This window comes from Lagenorhynchus albirostris, chromosome 7 (assembly GCF_949774975.1).
Source record: "Lagenorhynchus albirostris chromosome 7, mLagAlb1.1, whole genome shotgun sequence".
Taxonomy (NCBI): domain Eukaryota; kingdom Metazoa; phylum Chordata; class Mammalia; order Artiodactyla; family Delphinidae; genus Lagenorhynchus; species Lagenorhynchus albirostris.
Genome location: NC_083101.1, coordinates 35,041,410 through 35,061,732, shown reverse-complemented (window position 1 = coordinate 35,061,732; position 20,323 = coordinate 35,041,410). Strand labels below are relative to the sequence as shown.

Sequence of the window (20,323 nt, the reverse complement as noted above, 5' to 3'; positions counted from 1 at the left end):
TCAGGCACTGTGCCAGGAACTTGAACTGTGGAAACTAGAGCAGAGTCCCTCCCTTATGGAGCTGACATTCAAAAGGGCCAAAGGCATCAAATAATGACAATATAATTAAAACAGGTAAATGCTATGAAAACAGCACAGGAATGTGGCAGCACAAGAATATGTAAGAGGGGAACCTGCCTTGGTCCTTAAAGTGAGGGCTGGCTTCCCCGAGGGAGTGACGTTTGAGCTGAGATCTGAAGGCCTCAGTAAGAGTTACTGCATGAACCAGGGGAGAGCAGGGTTCAGTGCAGTGGGACTCCACATGGGTAAGGCTGGGAGGCTAGAGAGTACAGAAGTCCCCATGGCAGTGGTTGGGCAGGGCAGTTTTAGCTGGAGATAACAAGGGAGACAGGGCCTGGATCATTTCATCTAGAAAAATGATAGGAATATGAAGAATGGATTGAAGGCAGATGAGAATTTTTATAAATCCTATTCTATCCTCAATTTCTACTTCAAAATCACATACTCATCTGGAGAAAAAGTTCCCTACTGGAAACTAGATGCTGAAGGGATTAGGCTGGGACCAGCCTTTGGAGACTGGGAGGCACTGCAGCTACTGCAGACCTCCCTCCAGCCCCTCCCCGTCACACCAAGAGAAATGCTCTCTATTCCCCTCACTCCGCCAGTGGGTTACAATGACATTTCATCAGATGATGTGTCAAACCCGTTTCATGAATTCTAGAGTTCAGGATATTCACTTTTATCCTGAATTTCTAAAAAAATTTCTAAAACAGCAGTGTTTTAGAAGCATTACATGGCAACTGCTCCCTTACTTGGTGGACCTCATCAGGCAACCTCAACTATCCCTAGAGTCAGGAAGCACCTTATAAATGTAATGTGTAAACCAAGAGTGTAGCTAATATGATTTCAGTCTCCTAACAGAAACAAGCAGTATGAAATCAAAAGCAGATATAAAAAACTCAAAAAGCACAAATGTCCAGATCATTCAGCTTGGGGGTAAGCATGACCTGAAGATACATAATTACAACAGAAAGTACTGATATACTGAATTCACCAAAACAGTTTATACTCAGTAGGGAAAAGTTTATTTCATTTGAGAACCTTTAAAAAACAAAATGCTTTGTAGTTAACCTATCTAGAAAATTAACTTATCTGGAACTCCTCTTGACCAAACAAAATGGATAATTGAAGAACTGTTCTACCTACAAAGTTATCAGGTGAAGTCACTAATAGTCAAAGTAGTGTGCTGAATGTTTTACCAACAAAAAGACTAATAGACTAATCTACCACAAAAAGGACAGTGCTACTAACCCTAACCCAGCCACAAGAGACCAGAAAAATGGACTTAAAAAAAATTTATTCCGATCAGAAATACCAAAAGAAACACGTTAACTCTGAAACATTTAACAGATTTCATTTAAACTCATATAGTCACAAAACTCAAAATATCAAACAAAAACAACCACTTTTAATAATGAAACTTTAAAAAAGGAAACATGTAGACTCCTCCACAATTTAGGAGCCATTTAGGCAAGCAAATATTCACTATTAGGCAAAAAGACAGCATTAAAAACGAAAAATCCTCAGAGTTAAGGAGAATGCCTATTCAAGTCTTTGATACACATTTATAAGCACGTGAGAAAACAGACTATTTTAAAAGAAACCAAGGCTGAGTGCTTACCCTTTCTTTAAATGTGATCTCCCACCTCGCTTCCATCTTGACTGCATGCCCCTCACACGACAGTACTTCATCTACACTGAACAGTGTTGGTCAACATGATCGGCTTACCGTGAAGCCCTCCAGTACCACCCGTTATCCTCTTATTAAGGTTTGTACAGCCCTGTAACTGAGTATCACCACTGTAATCAAGCCAAGGAATTGCAGGTCTCCAAAGATGATTATATATGCACAATTCTGTCTCATTGCACAGTTCGTAATATATAGCAGGTGATTATATAACCAACCATAAAGTAAGATGAATATTGACTATTGAGACTAAAGCATCAACTTTGTCTCCAACCACAAATGAAACAAAGACACATACATTTGCCACCATACAGAGGTTGAGTTTACTCTGTAGTACAGTCCTGAGGGCTCATACCACTCTAAGGGTGTTACGTATAGAATCCAGAACATATTTCTGGTGGCATCAGAATGAAGTATAGGAGGAAAGACCAGGAGTGCCCTGCGCTCATGAGCTGTCTGTGCCACAGAAAGGCCACTTTTAAAGCTGTGCAGATAAAAGTTATTCACTCATGTTTGCTTTTTCCAAATTATTACCATACTAGTTCACACTGAAGGCAAAAACAATAGTTAGAATCTCTTCCTTACTAATAACACATTTTGACTTCTTTTAAATTTCAGACAAAGCTGTTGGCTACCACGAATTCTGTTGCGTTTTTTGTCAAATTTAAGAAAATATAGGACAACATAAAACCAACCCTGGTAACGTATTTGCAGTTTGGTCTTCAAAAGCTGTAAAAAGTGACAAAGAAATCAAAAAATATAATGAGTTAAAACCATTAAAAAAATATTTGTTTTTAAATGCCACATGTTTGAGACAGCAGAAGAGGAAGCACCCTCCTTCAAATTCTCACTTCACTTGTATTTCACAAAAGTGATTTAGAATTTAGATTTCTATCACCTACATGGAGTGTAGAGGCAAAAGGAAGCCCCGTGGAACTGAAGGCCAGTGGAGTCTACTCCCAGGGTCAGGGTGTGACCCCAGGCTAACGCACCGGCCACATGCTGAGCACTCATATATGCCCAGGAGTGCTGGACACACATACACAGGAGCGAGGGGATCAGACACCAGTGCCTTTGCCACTCATTCCTGAAACTCAACCCACTTGAAATCCTGACTCTATTCCATAGGCCAAAGGATGCTACTCTCATTTATTTGGTGTCAAATCCTTGTTTTCTCAAATCCTTACACCTGCACCTTGGTTTCTAAAATTAACGGCCATTTCCAGCACAACGCTGTCAGACAGAGCCTTTGTAAAGCTAGTGAGCTTCACTACTGCCTGGCAAACGCGTGACAATGCCTCCGAATGCTTCACAGCTGGAAGGAAGATGTTCCTGTCACTTGACCAGCCACCCTGCATTGAGAGGTAAACATCGTTTTTGGACTATCTGTCCAGAAACTGAGTAAACTACCAATTGAGACCCTGACTTTATTTTGGTCAGCATGTGCACAGAGTAACATGCAATTACCCAGAATGATGAAAGACTGGTAATAAAACCCATGTGCTCTGCTCCGTGTCAGATGCTGGAAGGTAATCTTAACGACATAATACTTACAGATGTGGATTTTTAAAAGATCGATAAACCACTTTTCTAGGATGTCTCGTATGTTTTATTAGTTATTCAATTGGTGTATGAGTCACTTTGCCTTATTTATCTGGGAAAAAGTACTGAGTTTTTTTCCCCTTCCCCAGAACACTTAGAAACCAGAAAAAAAATCTGAGGTCCTATTAATAGACTTCCAAAATAAAATTTTATGGAAGCATTTTGTTGTTTTTTTAAAGGGAGTTTCAAGAGAACAGGATACTTGACTATGAAACTACTCCTCAAAGGAAAAACTACCAAAACTCCAAAGCTCTTCACTAAATTGGCAACAACAATTCAAAGAAGCTGAGCTAAACAGAATTGGATCTGTAATGCAATTACAGGTTTCCCCTGCATTCCTGCGGAACTTTTTGTAAGCCGAAATGGCATAGAATGAGGAAGCAATCACCTTTTCTTGTAAAAGCAAAAATCATCTCCGTATTTCTTTTGGTTAGTGAAAACAGGTACTAATGTAGGTCTTTTGTAAAAGCGAAGTGGCATAAAGGAAACTCTGGAGAAGTGGGGGATACCTGTAATATGAACCTTCTTAATGGGATGAAACACCTTTAACAAAATTTAAGCCTCCACGTTTTCTGGCAACGAAATAGTGAAATTAATATAAAAATATTTTGGGAAGCTTTAAGGTCATATTGAGAAATACAGAGAAAACTTTCTACCCTAGAAAGCAAAATGGGAGATGTCATTAGTTGCTTTAGTCTACCACGTCGAAAGAGAAATAATTTGGATAATGACCATCCCAACAGGTGCTTAGTTTCAAAACGAATACAAACAATTTATCATGAAAAACCTACACATAATAAGCTGTTTTTCTTCTCTCTGCTTTTTCCTACCATGTATATGTTTTAAGTTAACAAAAACTACCCTTTGTAACTCCTCCTAAAAGCAGAGAAGAAATGGAGTAATAGAAGTAAGCCTGAGAAATCATGGGACCCTAAGAGCCTTTCCTCTGGCTGGTCATGGCCACTTATGCTTCAATACAGAAGATTTGTGGGAAAAAGTATCATATATCTTGGCTGTTAGTTTCCTTGTCAAAAGCCATCAGATAGACAGCTATTAACCAGGCAATTAGCCTAAAGTTCTCAGATAATGATTAAAAAAAGTACTAACACTGTCCCCCCCAAAATCCCCCCAAAACCTTAAATTTTCCTACTGAAACCTTTTATTCTGAATTTGTTGGTGCTTAAGAAAAACAGCTTTGCCCGTAATTCACTGTGCCCTGGACTTAGGACACCAACTTGTATTTGGCCAATTAGAAACAAGGCCAAACTGCATTCTTCTTAGGTCTATTCAGTTGATTAATGGCACTTAACTGATTTCTTTCATATAATCTTTAACAAGAACTCATAAGTCGCATTAATTATGCCCCAAGAGATGAGGGATCGATGGTAATTCAGATGGGCACCTCTGAAAAGATTTGTCAGTTTCCTGTCCCGTTCTAGCCAGATTTTTTGGAAAACCTTAGGGAAAGACTGAAATTCCCCACCAATCTGAGATTGCATGCGAGTTTTTACAACATTAACTGGAAAAAACAAGATCCCCAACATGGCACCCAACAGGCCCCCGCAGATAAAATCATTGACCAAATGAGCACCGTGGGTTGTTGCTGTAGGCAGGTACTCCTTGATGGGACCTCGAAGGCTAAAAAAAAGGACATTGCTGAATCCGTTACGGAAAAGAACAGGCACCAAGCCTCGATAATACTCTCTAATTCCATGGCATTTCAGTGCTTTGAAAGCCTGATAAGTGTTTGTAAATTTGTCATGATGCTTGTGGTCTTGAAGCAATGTTTGAACTCTTTCCAATGGAGTGAAAATTGCTTCTGTCGTTCCTGCAAGTACTGCGGCCAGGCTACAGGTTGCAAACTCTGGGGTACTGACATGCTTACGGAGAAGGCAAGATAAATCCTCATACAGACCAAACATAAGTGCCAGTGTAGTCGTCTTCTGCATTAAAGGGGGAAGGATTCCGCGATACAAATTTCGAAACCCATCCCTCCTCAATTGAAGTACTGCATCCCGGGTTTTGATTCCATACAGCTGTTGCCGAAAGAGGACCTTCTGAATGGGAAATGTGATGGCTATATTGTTGAAAGCCGCACAGCAGCCACACAAGTAATGCTTCATTTCACTAACATTTGCAATATGAGGTGCTATATCTTGCTTTGAAGATGTTAGGATTGGTGGCCTCTTTTCATGAGCTTCTGAATCCATCGTGTTGCTTAAGATCTTCTTTGGGAAGGATTTTTTTAACCTACAAATAATAAAATGATAATAGGTAAACCTTTATATACAGTGCTAAACATATGAAAATTTCCCCTAATCCTTCCTCCAATTTCTGGACTCTATTACATTTTTCCCTTTTAAACTAGATCACTGTTTCTTCAAGTATTTTTGGAGGGCCCTGAGGCCCTTTCAGTAGTCCAGGAGGTCCTCCCCTTTCCAACTACATATCCATGTGAGGCTGGATTTTCTGCATATACTTCAACTAAAACAATTTATCACAACAGAACAAATGCAGAGGTAGATATGAGACTCCACCAACCTTTTAAGTCAGACATTAAACAGACTTACAAAACTGTAAAACATACTTATTAATTTTTTAGGGGGGAAATAATTATTTTTCATGAAACTGTGTTGATTATATTAACATGTAATGGGTTTATCATTTTGTTAAAGTGAATAAATAAATATTTTAAAATTTTGTTTTTATTTCTAAGACCATGAATATTAATCCATACAAATAAAGGCTCTTTGGGGTCCACAAAAATTTTTTAAGTGTAAAGCGGTCCTGAGACACAAAAATTTGAGAACCACTGGACTAGTTCATATGTAATGCCTACACTACATAATGGTACATGCTATTATCCTTCTGAAACAAAGTCCTCTCATGAGAAAAAGAAGAGCAAGACATACATTCAGTCATTCTGTTCACTAACACTTACTTAGTATCTACTGTAAACTAGGCCCTCTGCTAAGTGCTAGAGAGTCAAAGACAAGGAACTTGCAATCTAACAGAAGGCTCTGCCAAGGTCTACAATCACTCCACAGTGTAAGTCCTTCCATGATAAATATATACTATGGGAACACAGGTAAGGGACAGTGAGCACACACTCTGTGAGGTGGAGGCTGGGAGAACAGGCTCAAGGAAGGCCTGCAGGTATATACTAAGCACAATTTTCACGTATTTAATTCTCAAAACAACTCCATAAAGTAAACATTATTTTCCCAGTTTTACAAATGGAAAAACCAATACTCATCTTCGTCCAAGGTAGTTAGTAACTGGTGGAGCTGGCATCTTGAAATGAAGTCTGCCTCCAGAGTTCATGTTCCTGCTGTCATACCACAGATGGCAATGACTTTGGGAGGATGCCCTGGGACAAAGAGTGGCCGTACCAGACCATGCTGAAAAAGATTTGAAGCCTAAATACACAGGCTTAGCCCACTTAGTGGAATGAAGGCAAGGTCCTACCCCTAGAATACATCTGCTTTTTAAAATGGCAAGATCATTCCTTGCCAGTCATCTATAACCTGATTAAAAACAAGCAAAGGACTTAACAGACACTTCTCCAAAGAAGATGTACAAATGGCCAACGGACATATGAAAAGATGCTCAACATCACTTATTATCAGAGAAATGCAAATGAAAACCTCATACCCATTAGGACAGCTACTATTAAAAAAAAAAAAAGAAGAAAATAACAAGTGTTAGTGGGGATGTAAAATGATGCAACCACTATGGAAAAACAGTCTGGCAGTTCTTCAAAAAATTAAAAATAGAACTACCATACAATACCATCACCAATCCCACTTCTGGGTATATATCCAAAAGAATTTACTGTAGGGTCTCCAAGAGATATCTGCACATCCAAGTTCACAGCAGAACTATTCACAAATAGCCAAGAGGTGAAAGCACCCCAAGTGTCCACTAATGAACGAATGGATAAACAAAACATGGTATGTATGTACAACAGAATATTATGTGGCCTTAAAAAGGAAGGAAATCCTGTCACATGCTACAACATGGATGAACCTTGAGGATAAGTGAAATAAGCCAGTCATAAAATGGCAAATAGAGTGTAATTCCACTTATATGAGGTACCTAAAGTAGTCAAATTCATAGAGATGAATAGCGGTTATTATCAGGGGTTGGGGGAGGTGGGAACAGAGTTATTGTTTAATGGGTATAGTTTCAGTTCTGCAAGATGAAAAATTTCTGGAGATGTTTTATAACAATGTAAATATACTTAATGTTACTGAACTTACACTTAAAATTGGTTAAGATGGTAAATCTTATGATTTTTAATTTTTTTTTTAAATTTATTAATTTTTTTTTTGGCTGTGCTGGGTCTTCATTGCTGCACACGGACTTCTCCTAGTTGCAGCGAGCGGAGGCTACTCTTTGTTGTGGTGCGCGGGCTTCTCATTGCGGTGGTTTCTTTTGTCGCGGAGCACAGGCTCTAGGGCACGCGGGCTTCAGTAGTTGCGGCGCGTGGGATCAGTAGTTGTGCCTCGCGGGCTGTAGGGCGCAGTCTCAGTAGTTGTGGTGCACGGGCTTAGTTGCTCCATGGCATGTGGGATCTTCCCAGCCCAGGGCTCGAACCTGTGTCCCCTGCATTGGCAGGTGGACTCCCAACCACTGCACCACCAGGAAAGTCCCTGATTTTTTTTTTTAACCACAGTTTCAATTATAAATAAATAAGAACAAAATAAGTCAGGTAAACCATCTAGCTCTTTGACTTATGACAAAAACAAACAAAAAACAAGTTCCTTTTTTTCCCCCTCCCCATACACACACGCTGCTGTAAACCGCTAAGCATCAGGACAAAAGGTGTTAAAGAGAAATGTCATCATGTGAAGGTAGAGCAGAGTGAGGCACATAATCAGAAAGCATCAGTTCTTGAGGAGCTTATATGTGCAGGAGCCACAGACATGTAACATAAAATATGGAACACACATACGACTCTAATTTTCCTTCTAGAAATATAGCCTAGGGAAATAATTATTAACAAGAGAGGTACATAAAGACTCAATTATAGGACAATTACAACGCTCTTAACAGAAATACAGAGTAAAAATTAAATGCGCAACAGTAAGGGACACACTGCATACATGAAGATGTAGCCACCTGATGGGATGTCATATAGGTACTAAAAATAAAGGAGTATTTATATTTAAGGTTCAGTATATTAATTTTGAATTTTTAATGGTATTAATGAAGTTTCAGATAGCAGTGAGTCCTTTTTATGATCAATAAAGTGTTACAGAAGAAAAAATAAAGGAGAATATTTTTATTGACAAGGCACAATCCTGTTTTTATCAATATACATATAGAAAAGCCAAAATAAGTATTTACATTTTCTAATTTCATAATAATGCTGTATTTTCCTTTTCTATATTTTTCAAGTTGAATTTGTCTCAATTTACTGTCTTCAAAAGTTGGAGACTGACAAAACTAAGGTCTAATCAGGACAAGGCAAACAGTGACAGAAAGGATGTGACAATGCTCCCAAGTGAACAAGGCAAATTGCTGTACCTCTGAGGCTGCTTCCAGTTACAATGGGCCAAGGCCACCCACCCTGCACTGGGGCAGAAGTCAGCTGAAGAGTACAGTGCACCGGGTCCCACTGCTGTTCTGGGGACACAGTGAGCACTGTACTGTTTTTTGTATTTGCTTCATTCAGACTTACAGTATAACATTATCAAGAAGATTTTCATTTACTTTTGTTGGGAATTTCTTCTTCTTTGCCTGCTTTTAAACTGGCCTCCTCAGTATACTAAGAGATTTTAATTCAACCAACTTACTCAACTCCTGTAATGTTCAGAGATTAGAGATAAAAGGACGCTGGCCTCGGGAGATACGACATGCAAACAACTGGACCACAGTGTGGTAAATGCAACCACAGAAATACACAGAAGGTATAAAGGCCCCACAGAGGAAGGGGTCATTAATTAGCTGTCTGGAGGGAAAGACAGGGGGGTCTGTGACCTCTGGGCAGGGCTCTGAAAGGTGAATAGGACTCTGGATGTACCTAAGGGTGGGGCACATTTTAGCCAAAGCAGCACAGGCTAAGGTGTAGGCCCCGTGTCAAAGGAGCAGCAGCATCACATTCCTGAGGAGGGTGTCTGGCTGGAGCTTAACGTGGGTGCGAGATGGATGGGCGGCAGACAATGATGGAAAAGCAGGCTAGGACCTGCATCACCAGAGACCCTCAGGATGATCCCAAGACCCTGATGCTACTATATACTATTTTTTTCCTTTCTCATGGGAAGCTAATAGAAACAAATTATTTTCCTTAGGCATGTTACACCTAGATCTGTGTGCCCTTTTCCCAGAAGACAGACTATATTAAGAAGAAAATGTAACATCTGTACACTCTAGCCCAATGCTGCTTTGTCTGTAGTTGGAGCTGGCTTGCTATCACATTTCTATTAGAAAAGATAAACATGCCCTCAGTTGAGAAGAATTATGCCTGGAAACCACTGCAGGCCTGAAATCTGCCATAAGGAAGGTAATAAAAGGGGTCAGGAATCTTCTCCCCACTGTCACCTGGTCACACCTGTAGAACTAGACAGGACCAGAGCCCCAACCTTTCACTGTCCACCCCCAACACCAGGGCAGCCACACTACCCCTGGGCACCAAAACTGTGTTCATTTGAATTAACCTCAACTTTGGCAGAGGCTGGAGGAGTGGGACTTGTCTCTAAATGCTGCTTAGCACTATCATGATGGGGAATAAAGGGACAGTAAAAAACTTTCCCCTGACATTCTAAAAATTTGTTCCACTGCAATTTAAATAATCAAAGGAAGGCCCGGCTCAGAGAGAGGAATTATTTCTAACTTTGGCAGGTATTAAAGCAGTTAGATTATGAAGTCACCAAAATGCTTCACCAAGAGGCCAGAATCCCTGGAGCTGGGCCGCTCGTAGATCCAATAAAACAACAAATGAATCATTTAAACAGAAATTCACAAAATAAATGTATATTACTTTAGAAAAAGTTACACATTAAATTTACACATTAAAAACACATTTAATAGAGCAGACTTCCCTGGTGGTGTAGTGATTAAGAATCTGCCTGCCATTCCTTGGTGGCACGGTGGTTAAGAATCCACCTGCCAATGCAGGAGACACGGGTTTGAGCCCTGGTCCGGGAAGATCCCACATGCTGCGAAGCAACTAAGCATGTGTGCCACAACTACTGAGCCCACGAGCCACAACTACTGAGCCCGTGTGCCTCAACTACTGAAGCCCACGCGCCTAGAGCCCGTGCTCCCAACGAGAAGCCACCACAATGAGAAGCCTGTGCACCACATCGAAGAGTAGCCCCCGCTCGCAGCAATGAGAGAAGCCCTCATGCAGCAACGAAGACCCAATGCAGCCAAAAATAAAATAAAATAAATAAATTCATATTAAAAAAAAAAAAAGAATCTGCCTGCCAATGCAGGGGACACAGGTTTGAGCCCTGGTCCAGGAAGATCCCACATGCCACAGAGCAACTAAGCCCGCGCACCTAGAGCCCATGCTCTGCAACAAGAGAAGCCACCGCAATGAGAAGCCCACAAACCGCAACGAAGAGTAGCCCCCGCTCACTGCAACTAGAGAAAGCCCGTGCGCAGCAGCAAAGACCCAACGCAGCCAAAAATAATTTAAAATAAAGAAAATGAAATAATGCTATTTGCAGCAATGTGGATGACCCTAGAGATGATCATACTAAGTGAAGCAAGTCAGAAAGAGAAAGACAAATACCATTTGATATCACTTATACGTGGAATCTAAAATATGATACAAATGAACTTGAACTTATCTACCAAATAGAAACAGACACAGACATAGAGAACAGACTTATGGTTGTTAAGGGGAAGCGGGTTGGGAGAGGGATGGAGTGGGTGTTTAGGATTAGCAGATGCAAATTATTATATAGAGAATGGATAAACAACAAGGTCCTATTCTATGGCACAGGGAACTATATTCAATATCTTGTGATAAACCATAATGAAAAAGAATGCATATATGTATAACTGAATCACTATGCTGTACAGCAGAAATTAACACAACACTGTAAATCAACCATGCTTCAATAAAATAAACTAAAAAAAGACATTTAAAAAAGATGTATATTTTTTTAAGAGAAAAATAAAATTGTAAATTAATTAAATACACATACATCCTCTCCTCCAGGCTCACTGTCCCAACCCAGGTCCTCTTCACCTCCTGCCTGACTACTGCCAAAGGCTCCTTACTACTAAGTCCGACTCTAGTCACACACTCCATCCCATCCCCACCAACCTAACCATCATTTAAAAAATACACAAAAAGGGCTTCCCTGGTGGCACAGTGGTTGAGAGTCCACCTGCCGATGCAGGGGACACGGGTTCGTGCCCCAGTCTGGGAAGATCCCACATGCTGTGGAACGGCTAGGCCCGTGAGCCATGGCCGCTGAGCCTGCGCTCCACAACGGAAGAGGCCACAACAGTGAGAGGCCCACGTACAGAAAAGAAAAAAAAAAAACAAAAACACACACACACACACAAAATGAACACACTACTAAGTGAAAAAGGTGTACAACAATGTGCTTAAAAACAACAGCAGATATCACAATGTTTTGAATGGCTACGTAGTATTCTACTGAATGGATATATTACATGTAATTTACTCTGTCTCCTATTTATGGTCACTGTTTTTGTTTTTTCCTTTTAAACAATGCTGCAATGGGCAACTCTGTACCTATACCTGGTGAACTCTCACAAGTTTATCTGTAGGGTAAATCTTTAGAATGGATGCTGGTTCAAACAGTAATACATTTTTTTTTTAATTTAATTTTTTTATTTGTGGCTGCGTTGGGTCTTCGTTGCTGCATGCGGGCTTTCTCTAGTTGTGGCAAGTGGGGGCTACTCTTTGTTGCAGTGTGCGGGCTTCTCACTGCAGTGGCTTTTCTTGTGTGGAGCATGGGCTCTAGGCACGCAGGCTTCACTAGTTGTGGCACGTGGGCTCAGTAGTTGTGCCCCACAGGCTTAGCTGCTCCACGGCATGTGGGAACTTCCCAGACAGGGCTCGAACCCATGTCCCCTGCATTGGCAGGATTCTTAACCACTGTGCCACCAGGGAAGCCCAGGAATACATTTTAATTTGATAGCTACGGCCAATTGCCTCCAGAAAACTTACTGTGATTTATATTTCCATTAAGTGTATGCCAGTCCCAGTTGCCCTACCATTTCCAGCACCAGGTATTAAACAGTAATTTCTGGGGCTTCCCTGGTGGTACAGTGGTTAAGAATCTACCTGCAAATGCGGGGGAAATGGGTTCGAGCCCTGGTCCAGGAAGATCCCACATGCCATGGAGCAACTAAGCCGTGTGCGCCACAACTACTGAGCCTGCACTCTGGAGCCCGCGAGCCATTAACTGCTGAAGCTCGTGCACCTAGAGACCGTGCTCCACAACAAGAGAAGCCACTGCAGTGAGAGGCCCATGCACCACAGCGAAGAGTGGCGCCCACTCGCCACAACTGTAGAAAGCCCAGGCGAAGCAATGAAGACCCAACACAGACATACATACATACAATACATACATACATACGTACATACATACATACATACAATTCAGCATTTTTTATTGACCATTTGAATTTCTTTTAGTACTGTAAAATTTCACATTATCCATTTTTCTGTAGGCACTTTGTTTTTTTCCTTGTTGATTTGGAAAATTTCTTTGTGCACAAAGAAAATCAATCCTAGTTATATTAATCAAGTTGTGGCATATACTTTCCCTACTTTGTATCATTTTTGTGATGAAGTTCCTAATATGGATATGAATTCTATTGATCTTGGCTTCTAGGTTTTGTGTCCTTCATTATTCCAAAATTATAAACAAGTAATCCATGCTTCCTTCTACAACTTCTATGGTTTCATTTACCATCTGTACTTTAATTTCTCTGGAATTACAGTATAAGGAATGAAGCAAAGATAAGAGATTGCCTAGAAACTGACTGATGAGCCTTCTTTTCCTCACTGGTTAGCATCATCTAAATACTCACAAGCATCTGCATTTATTTCTGCACTCCACTCTGTTCCACAATAGCCTTGTATTTCTTCTCTAGGTACAACTGATTTTAACCTACTGTAGCATCAGAGTAGATTTCATCAACTAGTAGGGCTTTCCCTTTTACTCTTGTCAGAATCATCAGTTTTCCGGGCTCTTGCACTTTTCCAGATAAACTTTAATGTATTTTTGTCATATTCCTCCCAAAAATCTTGGTATTTTACAGAAGTGACTTTATAAATTTAAAGTACTGTCACTTTTTCAAAATTGAACCTTAAAAAAAAATTGTACCTTACTTTACAAGGATGTGATATCTTCCTGTTTACTTGTTTCTTTTCACAAACCTTAGCATTTAAAATTTTTTTCATATAGACCTTGAAAGGTATTTTACCTTTTCAGTCCCTATTATGAAAGGGTTGTTTTCTTCCAATTAATTTTCTAACTGCTTTTTGTCTGCATATGAAAAAGCTACCAATTCCTGTGTATTAAAGTTAGAAGCAGCCCATAGTCCCCTATTTCTCAGTTTTTTGGTGGATTTGCTTGTTTCTACTATATATCACAAATAATTTTGCCTTCTCCTTTACTGTATGCATCTTTCTTTCTTCTTATTGGATTGGCATATACCTCCTGAACATAATTAAATTATGGTAATAGTAAACATCCTTATACTTTGACATCTATGACAACTCCACAGGGATTAACTGTGAAGCATGACACTGGCTTTTGGTTTGAGGAGGAAGTTCTTGTCATCTGAGTGTTCATAATCCAAGTCCTAGCAGTTTCAAGTTTACAGAGGGAAACAAGTTATCATGACACAAAAATATTCACTGATCAATTGGCCCATATAAAATTTGTTCCCTCGCAAGTAATATTCCCTGTTTGCCATCTATCCCTGCCCATCTTTAGGATTGTTCTGCAAATTTGAAGTGGAGCATGTCTTCCCAGTACTATCATATAATTTCATCTGACAAATTACACTATAACTCCCAAAACTTCATTCTGCATTCATTCTAAGAATCAGTATAGCTGCAATTATAATTGAAGTCCCTGCCCCCTGTTATTTACTAGGAAATTGTGTTTCCCATTAAAAATTGATTCCATTTTTCTAGTACTAATGGTCAACTGATAATAAGGGTCTCTTAGAATTTCCAAACACAGGAGGGATATACACTGATTCCTGTTTTACTACCACCTCCACCCCTTTCCACTGCCACTAAGTCAGGAATCTATCTTGAACTTTGGTCAGATGCTTTTAGGAAGCTACTAAGAAGATCATATGGATACTGGAAACAGAGCCAGTGTAACATTTAACAGATACAGTTAATTGCCTGGGTTCAAATTCTGGCTCCACTACAAATCTATTGTGTGACCTTCAGCAAGTTACTCAATGTCTCTGTGGCTTAGTTTCCTCGTTTATAAAATAAGAATGTTACCTACCTCATAGGCTGGCCAATTAACTGAATTAATACATGTGAAGCCCCCAGGAAAGTAGTCTACAGCACAGCAGGTGGCTCAACAAGGATAAACTATTATTATTGTTCTTTTCTGATGTATTTATTTGGTGTATACGTTAGTGTTACTTCTCGCCCTTGCAATATGGAGGTGAATCCTACTTGGCCACAGTGAAATATTCCTTTAATGTATCACTAAATACAGTTTGCTAACATTTTATTTTAAAATTTCACATCACTATTCATAACATACCAAGTTTCCAATTTCAGTACTATCTTCATGTCAAGTTCAGGTGTCAATGTTCCACTGGCTTTGTAAAAGAAATCTGTCATTTTTCCTTCTTTAAGCTGGTGAACAATTTAAATCTTATAATTATCTTTTTCTTGAAAGTTAAAAGAATTCACCTGAAACACCATCCGGGACTGGTGTTTTGGGAGATGGTAGCTTTTTGATAATTTCCTCAATTTCTTCCATTGTTAGGTCTGTTAGGTTCTCTCTTCTGGAGTCAACTCTGATAACTGGATTTCCTTTAAAAAAAAAAAAGTCTGGTTTATTTATATAGTCTTATAAAGCACTTGCTGTTTAAAAAAAACACTTCTAATCTTGTGTGCCTATATTCCCTTTTTTCTTGAGCAGGGTAGTCAGTTTACCTAATTCACATTCCTATCATCCCAGCAAAGAACCAGTTCTTTTTTTTTTTTTTTTGGGTACACGGGTCTCTCACTGTTGTGGCCTCTCCCGTTGCAGAGCACAGGCTCCGGACGCGCAGGCTCAGCAGCCATGGCTCATGGGCCCAGCCGCTCCGCGGCATGTGGGATCCTCCCGGGCCAGGGCACGAACCCGCCGCGTCCCCTGCGTCTGCAGGCAGACCCTCAACCACTGCGCCACCAGGGAAGCCCAGAACCAGTTCTTAAATTTACCAATTTTACTATTTTTCAGTTTTTAAATTTGTTTTTCCTCTTTATCATCTCATTTCTCCTGCTTTGTCTGGGTTTATTTTCTTCTAATTTATTGAAGGGAAATTTCTTATTTTTATTTATTCTTTGTTTCATAATTTGAGTGTTTAAGGGTATATATTTTGCTTTAAGCAAAACCTTAACTATTACTTTTTAATACATTCCATGGAGCGTTTTGGTCTAATTGGCAGTCACCTTACCATCTGTACCATCTTGTGTTTCTTCACCACAGTGGCTTTGACCTGGAGTGATATGCACCCTTTCCAGAGTCCAAGCCTGTTTACGCTCCGGACATCGCAGCACATCCTTAATTTATGCTCAGGAGAAGAGCATCTTTCTCGTGGCCCACAGGAAAGATCCTGCAGGGATGGACCCTGATATCTGGCAACTAGCCTCCAGTCTTAAAAGGTTTGATGACAAATACACCTTGAGGTTGACTTTCATCAGTGGCAGAACAAAGCAGCAGCAGGCAGCCAAGTTCACCAAGTCCATTGCTAAGTTTTTTGACCACAGTAGGACACTGGTCATGGACGCATACGAGCCTGAAGTATCCAGGCTCCATAACAGTCTCACCCCAGAAAGAAAAATAAAATAGCCGCTCCTAAAAGCAGCCACCTTTCTGCTGGATCATGCTGAAATACAGGGTGAGGGGGAAAGAAACTGAGATCTTAAAATGAAGAAAGAAAGAAATGTTAAAAATGTCCCTGTTCTGTTCTGAACTTTTAGTCCATCCAGGAAAAATGGTATCTTCCAGCACAGATATGAAAAGCTGTAGCTCTGATATCTAGGTGGGACCTCCCTAGCCTGCTGATCCCATTGTTCTGACGTGCTTTTCTAGAAAAGCATTTTTCCTAAAAGCTGTATAGACTTCCTCAACACCTGAAGCACTTCATGTAGTATTAGCATTGTGCCAAGGAGCATTTGAAGACTCAATTTTTAAACTTGTTAACCTGTTGCTGACTAATTGAGCTAACTCCCTTTCAACAGCTGTTTCCCTTAATTCAGATACAACTCCTTATGTATGACAGCTGTCCTTCACACACAGCTTTTGTGGGTATGCATAAATCTGACTTAGGGAGAATTGAAAAAACAAACCAAAAAAACCCCACAGCTTTTTAATTTGTTTAAAACAGACATTCTGTCTGTTACATTTTGTGCTGTTAACCAGTGAAAGGAATCAATGGCATTTTAAGAAAAATTGTTCTATAAATGCTTGAGAAATTTGCCAGGGTACAAAGTTTGATAATTATTAATCAGTCTTCTACATTCTTACTTCTTATCATTTTAGCTGCCAGACAGGAGTTTAAACTCTTATCAGTACTATACTTGCCAATCTAAGATTAACCAACATTTAAAAACAATTTAGCATAGAAATACTTTATGTAATGCTTTGTTCTTCTTCAGTTTCAGGACTGAATGTTAAAATCAACAGAAATATCCAGATTTATGTGTTATTATACCATAACACGTTGTGACAATTTATGAATGTAAAAGTTTCATTTTTACATACTAAACACATAACAATATACTTTAAATTATAAAGTCACTACCTACCAGCTGTTTAACAATATAAGTTCCTTGATAATACAAACCAAGTTACTTATACACTTGAACAACAAAATTTTGTCCATGTTTACTTTTAATTTTTACTAGAATGGCACTTGCATTGCTTTCCAAAATTTTGCAAATTAAAGTTACTTCAACTAGTTTTGTCATGACTCTTTGGGTCTGTTATTAAACAGATAGAAAACTGTGGCTAACAGAAGTTAGCCAGTCATTTATTGACCGCTGTACTGAACTATTCTAAGAAATTTAAAGAACATTAGTGTACATTTAGGGTCTCAGATTTTTAAAAACAGGCCTGGACATAGGAAAAAGGAATGTAATGAAACCTTTCCAGACTTCACAGATTTAAAGCTTTCTCCCTCATTTTGCCCTACACACCAGGATCGTGTGAATAGGTTCTTAATTTGGCAAAAGAACAAAGGCTAGTGTGCACAGTATTCTGTAGCAGTGGACTTTAAAATTTTTCATGTTTATTCTGTGAACACGACTAAATTTCTTTGCTAAACTTTTCTCTATATTTAAATTCTTTAACATGGATAATAATTCTTTGCAATTTATTGCAAAATTTATCTACCATAACTTTACATTTGTTTGCTACCTAAAACACTCAACCTATGTCAACATTAGGAAGCAAAGTTAATTAAGCTGACTTTCAAGCAACTCCAAGAGTCAAACTTCTGTGGCATAAGAAAACAGTGTAAAGTCTAAATGCTCACTGTAATTTATAGCCCACGTGATTAAGACCGAGATGTGATCCATCACAAAGGTCTCTGCGCAAAAACTGGGGAGAAAGCAATTGTATTTCTCAAAGGATGTTAACTCCCACAAGTCAGCAGGTCTGAGTCAGCATTCAGGACAAGATTAAACTGGGTTCTAGTCCTAGATAGGACACAATCTTGCTACTATAAATACAAAGCAAAGTCTACAATTTAAAAATCCATTTCTCTGGGCTTACTTTAATCTACCAAAGGGGAGACCAGACAAGTCCACTCCTCTTAAAGGTAACAGCTTGTGATCTTTCCCCGAGATGCACTCAAGGTGACTCCAGATCCAAAGCGCCAGACCTGTGCTCTGGAACCACTAGCGGACCTGACCGATCCTAGCACCTTTTGATTTTATGGAATCCTTCCGAAACAAGGTCAGAGGAAGCTCAGACTAGCAAGGGCACTACACAGTTATTTAAGGTTTTCTGTTTCACAGCTTGCAGGTAGAGAAACAGAAGGTGGGGATTAAGACCAGACGTGTACAGCTCTAAGGAGCAAAAAAAAAAAAAAAAAAAAGGGTAAATATAGCTGAGGCATTGACACGCTCCACCTAGATAAGCTTAACACTAAATAATTGGTACAGAGATTTTCAATTAACAACAATGCCCCCCGCATCTCCAAAAAAAGCACTGTACCACCGAGTTTCCCACAACGCGAAGCAACATGGTGTCGCAGAATAACCATTGTCTGGCTGTGTGGCTGAACTTACCGCTCTCCAGGCGTCCATTTCCCCTGTCTGTAGTGAGGGGGAGGGGAGGGTGGCGGACGGGGTCGACCAGGCCCCTTCCGTCCCGGACATTCAACGGAGCCAGGGGTCCCGGTATCCCAGACCCCGAAGGGGCAGGCGCCCTTCCGCGGTCCCAACGCTGCTCTCCCGGGCTGCAGGCAAAGCCCGGCCCCTCCCCGCCCCGCTCTCGATGCGCGCCGGGAGGCACCTTCCTTCCCGGGGCGCGCCCAAATGAACGCACTGCCTCCTCCGCCGGAAAGGCTCGTTCCGGCAGTCGGACGGCGCTCACGGCCCAGCGAAGCCCGACAGCGGGCGGCAGAGCTGGGAGGCAAGAGCTGGGCCCTGCGGCTGCAGGTCCCACCCGGGATGGCGCGCGCGGGAACGGCGGGGTGTACTGCGGAGGGGCGCACTGCGAGCGCGCGCGCGCCCGCGGAGGCGGGGGGGGTGAGTCCTCAACGGCCGCGCCAGAGGGCCGTGCAGGCGGCCTCCTCAGACCCTCCTTCGTGCTTCCACTCACTCCACGCGCAGGCCGGGGGAGCCCCGTGCTTTCCTCTCGGCCGCTTCCTGTACTCACCCATCGCCGCGGGCGCCAGGCTCCACGCCCGGTAGCGGCCCGCCTGCAGGCTGGCGAGCTCGCGAGCCCGCGAGCCACCGAGCCGGCGCAGGCGCAGACCTTGACCGACCCGAGCTCAGGGCGGAGCGTGACGCGCTCTATGCCGCCGAGCCCGGTCACGTGAGGGAGACGCCACCGCGCCGCCTCTCTCTAAACCCGCGGAGGGTCGAGTGACGCCGGCCAACTCCTGGCAGCGGTTCGGCGCGGCAGGGCAGGTGTAGGGTCACCCATCACACCTGTTGTCAGGCTTTCGGGTTCCACTTGCTGGAATGCCGTACCTTTGGTGCCGTACGGTGGCCTTGCCGTGCCACAAACAGCCAACGCGTTCTCTAGTGCGTAGCCTGAGGGAGGACCACTGGGAAGTGATAGTGTGGGTGGCAAGCGCACGTGCGCCTAGGCCTTGAAAGGCCCCGCCTCGCTTCCCTTTGTATCCTTGGTTAGATTTCATCAAGCCCTCGGGGTGACCTTGTGTCAGCTACTGATCCTGCAGTTCACAGAACACCTGTGTGTGCTTTAGAATATACAAATCATTAAAAAACCCTGTTTCTTTTCAGTCTCAGACAACTTGCACGTCTTGGACTTCAGTGCACCCGGAGTTAGGAGGCCTAGGTCAAGTCATAGCCCTGACCCTTGCTGGGAGTGACCTCGGACAAGTCACTGTCCCCTGAGCCCCAGATCTCTGACAAGTAACGCCGGCCTTGCATGCATCCTTTGGCCCTTGTAAGAATCACTGAGAATAATGATCTGACTCTAACTTATAAACTGGAAGGCACACAGATGTGAGGTGTTGAAGGAAACGGAAAGGTCAGCCTGGAGAGCAACAGCGAGGCTCCTCAGGAGGCTCATCAAATATGTGAAGTGT

At 41.5% G+C, this 20,323-nt stretch overlaps 1 protein-coding gene across 5 annotated transcripts; it reads right to left on the bottom strand.

The window, feature by feature from the left end:
* Positions 1 to 1,446: 1,446 nt before the first annotated feature.
* SLC25A51 (solute carrier family 25 member 51) lies at positions 1,447 to 19,555 on the bottom strand. 5 transcript variants are annotated; one of them, XM_060154807.1, is made up of 4 exons: positions 19,423 to 19,555; positions 15,240 to 15,362; positions 15,088 to 15,145; positions 1,447 to 5,599 (listed from the first exon to the last, which is right to left on the bottom strand). In XM_060154807.1, the coding sequence occupies exons 1-4, from the start codon at positions 19,424 to 19,426 to the stop codon at positions 4,669 to 4,671; spliced, it is 1,116 nt and encodes a 371-aa protein (XP_060010790.1). In that variant the 5' UTR covers positions 19,427 to 19,555; the 3' UTR covers positions 1,447 to 4,668. The 5 variants fall into 5 exon arrangements, with proteins under 5 accessions (XP_060010790.1, XP_060010787.1, XP_060010786.1 ...); XM_060154804.1 differs by lacking the exon at positions 15,088 to 15,145; XM_060154803.1 differs by lacking the exons at positions 15,088 to 15,145; positions 19,423 to 19,555 and adding an exon at positions 18,831 to 18,968.
* Positions 19,556 to 20,323: the final 768 nt, after the last annotated feature.